Source organism: Neomonachus schauinslandi, chromosome 11 (assembly GCF_002201575.2).
Source record: "Neomonachus schauinslandi chromosome 11, ASM220157v2, whole genome shotgun sequence".
In the NCBI taxonomy this organism is placed as follows: Eukaryota; Metazoa; Chordata; class Mammalia; order Carnivora; family Phocidae; genus Neomonachus; species Neomonachus schauinslandi.
Window position 1 is genome coordinate 14011470 of NC_058413.1, and position 5760 is coordinate 14017229.

Below are 5760 nucleotides of genomic sequence, written 5' to 3' on the forward strand. Positions count from 1 at the left end.
AAATCCTTGATCCTAACTGCGTTCACACCAGTATCCATGTGTCAGCTCCTCCAATTCTGGTCATTTTGAAGTATTTAATCCACTGTATTGGACTTCTTTCTAATTAAAATATCTAGATTACCTTTTATTTCCTTCATTAAAGAATAAACAAAACTTCATGGCTGGCACTTATTCAATACATTTTAAATAAGTGGAAGCATTAATATTGCTAAATACACTAACTGGATCCAATTATAAATCGAAAGAAGGATGAGGACAAAGAATACCAATTTCATATCCAATCTGTGTTGTGAGTTGACCTCTCAACAAGGTAATGTGTAATGCCAGGGCCTTCAAAAATGTTCTTTGTAATACAATAATCAACCTCCAAAATTTTTATAGAGAAATTGTAAAGAGAGGAGTCACCTTTGACTTATTACTTAAGTCAAGAACACAAAGTTTACACAGACAATGAGAAAGGCAGTCATATGTAAAACAAAACATATTCCCAAAATGTTTAACATTTATTACAACTTTAAAAAAAAAGTATACCCAGAGAGTTTAATTTAATGTAGGTAGACTCTGATGCTCTACTGTGATATGAGAGACTTAAATATGTATTTCAACTACCAGAAGAGGTCATTTGATCTAGATACACACAATGAGTTGAACAACTTAATTTTTCTGTCCAAAACTTAATTAGGACATACAAAATCAGCCATATGCTACCATCACAGTATAAAGCTAATAAAGTTCACTTCTCATAGATCTATCCTCAACTATGAACATGTGCTGTGAAATGTCAAATTAATTAATTTGACCAGGACATTTATTTTTACCGTTAGATTAAGGTTTTTTTAACAATGTGAATTTTTAATTTTAAAATTTCACTCTCTTGGACTAAAAGGGAATAAGTTCTATTAGGCAATATTTTTATGAGTCATGGAGGTACCATACCCCACAAACAAGAACTTGAAATAAAACGAAAAAATTGTTACCCACTGAAGAATCTTAACACAGTATGATTACATATATCAGGGATTAAATTTACACAATTCTCTTACCCTCTAAGGGTTATAACATACTCCATTTAGATAAAGATTAATTTATATAGCTGCTTCAGAATAAATAGGCTAACCCAAAGGATATAATTTTTAAGATGTAATCACTGACAGTGAAAGTAGTCTTTGATTCTGTGAAAGAATGAATATCATATTCTGCATGAGCAATACAACCCTCTGCCAACTAAGGTCACATTTCTACTCCAAAGTTTCCGTATGGCATTTTTTATTTCTGCATTTCTCAGGGTGTAGATTAAGGGGTTCAGCATGGGAGTTATGAATGTTAAAACCACAGTCATGAATTTATCAATGGGAAAGGTAGAATTAGGCCTTGCATACAGGAAGATACAGGGAACAAAGAATAAAATGACCATAGTTATATGGGATGCACAGGTGTGGAAGGCTTTGTGTTTCCCGTCCAAACCATGAGTCTTAAGGGAGTGTAATATGACCCCATAGGAAACTAGGAGAATGAAGAAGATGCCAGTGCAAATGGCTCCTCCATTAGCTAACACAGAAATTCCAGTGAGGTAGGTACTGGTGCAAGCAAGTTTCAGTAAGGGATACATATCACACACAAAGCTGTCAATGACATTGGGGCCACAGAAAGGGAGCTGATAAACAAAGAGAAATTGAACCAATGAGTGCAGAAAGCCTCCAGTCCAGGCCACCAGCAGCATAAGAACACATGCTCTCCGATTCATGATGATTAGATAATGAAGTGGTTTACAGATGGCTACATATCGGTCATAGGCCATCACCACCAGAAGAATGACTTCAGCACCTGCAAATAAGTGATCTAGAAAGACTTGAGTCATACAAGCCTGGAAGGAAATAGTCTTCTTCTCATATAGCAAGTCTACAATCATCTTGGGAGCAATGACAGTAGAATAGATAGCATCTATAAATGATAAATAAGCTAGAAAAAAGTACATGGGAGAACCCAGTAACGGGCTGGCCATAATGGTTACCATGATAAGCAGATTGCCCGCTATTGTCACAATGTAGATGAGTAAGAATGGGACAAACAGAACTTTTTGCCCTTCAGGGTCCTGTGTGAGCCCCAGGAGAACAAACTCTGTCACATTGTTTCTATTTCCCATATATTCTTTGGAAGGCATTGAACTCAGGTGTCAGAGGCTGCAAACAAAAGGGCCATAATGAATTTGAGAGGATCTCAAGCTTTATGTCAAAACCGGCGGCCTGGCTCAACCACGTTTGCCCCACAGGGCCTCACACAGGGTGACTGTCTAGAAAATGAGAGTTTAGAATCTCCACCCATAGTTTCTGCTTTCATTTCCACAAATTTCTTGCATCGACTACAATGAAGAGACCAGTTTTCCACCTGGGAGGTACATGTGAGTGGGCATACCAAACAAGGAAGCAGCTTTCTCCAAAATCTTGCTCACAGAGACTTCATTTTCTACTTTATATGTCATTTCTTCTTTTCTTGAATGCTTTTGGCCTTCTGAGATTGACCATGAAAACAATCTCATCTCTAATAGCCTTATTTACATAATAATACCTAGTGCATGGAGCATAAAATGATAACCTGACACTTATAGATAACTGCCTTTCTGAGTTACTTCACTATGAGTTCCAAATATTGAAAAATATGTCACCTGCAGCAGTGAAAGAATCAGACACACCATGAGTGCCCCTTAAGTGCTTATTAAACTTTATTTAATTCAGCTGAATTTTAAACATGTAAGAAACCAACTGAGAAGAGATAAGTATATTAAATTTTTCCCTGGGGTGCCTGGGTGGCTCAGTCAGTTAAGCGTCTGCCATCGGCCCAGGTCACGATCCCAGAGTCCTGGGATCCAGTCCCACATCCAGCTCCCTGCTCAGTGGGGAGTCTGCTTCTCCCTCTCCCACTCTCCCTGCTTGAGCTCTCTCTCTCTCTCCCTCTCTTTCTCTCTCTCTCTCTTTCTCTCTAATAAATAAAATCTTTAAAAAAATAAAAATAAATTCTTCCCACTAGTGAAAGTACAATGAAAACAACATTTTGTTTGAAAATACACACACATATGCACACAAATGAAATTGGCATTTATTACAACCTAGGTTATAGAGGAGAAAAATTGATAGTACAAATCTAAGTAAATGGGTACTACATAGACATTTTCCCTACTTTCCAAAACTGTTTAGAATTGATTATTGCTAACTGTAGCTCAATTCAGAATGCCAACATAAAGATTTTAGACAGAATCATGGTATAGTAGAAAGAATTCTATTCTAAAAATATCAAAATGTTAATTGATTTTGTTCAGTCATCTTGGGAAAATCATGTCCCAACTCATGTTCTTATTGGAAAGGTTATAATCTTCCCAGATGTATGAATTTCTGAATTCCAGTCACTGAAAATTTTATCTTAAATGACATGCAAGCACTTGCTGGTAGACCATCTTTATAATAATCAGGGTGAATTAGCAAGTGTTAAAGGTTATTTGATTATTAAATTGATAAATAGATTATACCAGGTATTTTGTTCATATTGTTAGTTCTTGATTATCTGAGTCTGTATGGAATATAAGATATTCCTTCTCACTTGAGGAAAATAAATTATCCATGAGACCTATCAGATACAATCCAGGGCCAATTGTATATGTAATGTGTGCAACTTTGTTTTGGCAGAATTATTTTAAATGTGCTCCATTATAACATCTACATTTGTAAACCATCATTTGTGAAGGAAAGGAGATTATTTTATCCTTTTTGCTTCTAGACAAGCCAATTTGTACTCAAAAACAGAGGGAGAATAAAAATGTAGGAAAGAGAAAATAAAAGAAAACAGAAAAGGCAGATAGGAATCAGCAAAGACCATAAACTGAATGAAATAGGCTTTGAAATTGATTGAGTTTGGTTTGGGGGAACTGAATTGGAAGTAGAGGAATTTCAGATTTCCTGAGCTTTCAATCCAGAGTTAGACCAGAGGGTAACCTAGGATCAGTACCAGGACTCGCCCTTCAGAATTTTTATGTTTCCAGAAAACCAAGACCTGACCCTTAAGATATATCAGAAGAGACCAGCTGCTTAAAGGAATTCCATCTTTGGGCCTTCCAGCAGTTCATCACATACATACATACATAAATATCTTCACTCACAGTTATGAAGCTATGTCTGCATTTTTAATGGCAAATACTCACAATGCATAGGGGTTGTCTGAGCATTCAAGAGTTAACTTCCAGTATGAGGGTCCAACTCCTTGCCCTGTAGCACTCATTTATTTATAGCTGTGTTTTCCCCAGTCATTTGTTAGATCTGCCAAGAGAGTAAACACTTTTGGGGCACCTGGGTGGCTCAGTGGGTTAAATGACTGCCTTCGGCTCAGGTCATGATCCTGGAGTCCTGGGATCGAGTTCTGCATCAGGCTCCCTGCTCAGCAGGGAGTCTGCTTCTCCCTCTGACCCTCCCCCCTCTCATGTGCGCCCCCTTTCATGTGCTCTCTCTCTCTCTCTCTCTCATTCTCTCTCCTTCAAATAAATAAATAAAATCTTAAAAAAAAAAAAGAGAGTAAACACTGTTTAGTAATGGTATCACCAAAATCTATATGTGTGCTCTATGCATTTTAAGGGATCAATAAATATTTGACTATTAAAAATGTGCTTATGAACATAATTATTACTGAATTATTATGAACATAATTATTGAAAACTAGTGATTTGACTCAGAATGATACAAAATTCTATACTTTGCCAGTACAGTATTTTATTAAAAATAAATATATCTGCTTCCAACATTTGTGAGATACTTCAAATTTCTTAACACATTCAATGAGAACAAATAAATCACTAAGGAATGCTCCAAAAACTTAAATCTATGATAACTATCCCACAATGAGAATTAAAATAAGGTAAATTAAGATCTACACTATGCCAAATTCAACAACATAAGGCAGAAAAACAACCCAGGCATATGGTATGCAAGGTGTAAAACACTGGGAGAGACTTTCAGATCAGCAGGATACTGGAAATTATAGACTCTGAAATTTTGAATTTCAGTCCAGATCTTTTTGAAACATATGATCACAATACATATCTGAATATGTTTCTATTTAATAGTCTGTATAGGTAAATCTGTTCCCCACATAAGCAAGTGCTTTTTTTAATGATTGAAGCAGTGACCATAAAAATGATGCAGCAAAAATTTTGAGGTCCTATTAAACACCTAATCAGATCACCAGATAAAAAACAAAGAGACATTTTAGGGGGCACCTGAGTGGATCAGTCAGTTAAGCATCTGCCTTCAGCTCAGGTCATCATCCCAGGGGAGACTCCCTGCTCAGTGGGGAGCCTGCTTCTCCCTCTCCCTCACACCCTCCCCCAACAGCTCCATGCCCCCTTGCTCTCCCTCAACCTTGTGCTTGCCCTCTTGTGCTCACCCACTGGTACTTGTGGGCTCATGTACTCTCTCTCAAATAAACAAATAAAATCTTTTAAAAAAAATTAAAAATTTTAAAAAGATACATCTTAAAAAACTATCACATTTTCCAAGTCAGTTACTTTATAGTGAAGGAAAAATGCTACCTCTAAAACCTGAATGTGGTTGAACAGATTTTGGGGACAAACAGGGTAACAACAATCAGAGAGGGTGGATTGCCTATCCCAAATATAGTCTTTGTGAGTTTTGTTTTGTTTTGTTTTATAATTTTGCAGGGGTGGCCCTAGATGCCCACAGTGTACTTTATAAGAACTCAGGTTCTATATTCTGGTTTGGA

The 5760-nt window shown here is 36.7% G+C and overlaps 1 protein-coding gene across 1 annotated transcript; it reads right to left on the bottom strand.

Moving 5' to 3' along the window:
* Positions 1-1189: 1189 nt before the first annotated feature.
* LOC110576092 (olfactory receptor 4A15-like) lies at positions 1190-2188 on the bottom strand. The gene has a single exon (XM_021685190.1). The coding sequence runs from the start codon at positions 2159-2161 to the stop codon at positions 1190-1192; it is 972 nt and encodes a 323-aa protein (XP_021540865.1). The 5' UTR covers positions 2162-2188.
* Positions 2189-5760: the final 3572 nt, after the last annotated feature.

Excerpts from the sequence above, each read along its gene's own strand:
- LOC110576092 (XM_021685190.1), bottom strand. The coding sequence starts at position 2,161 with ATGCCTTCCAAAGAATATATGGGAAATAGAAACAATGTGACAGAGTTT.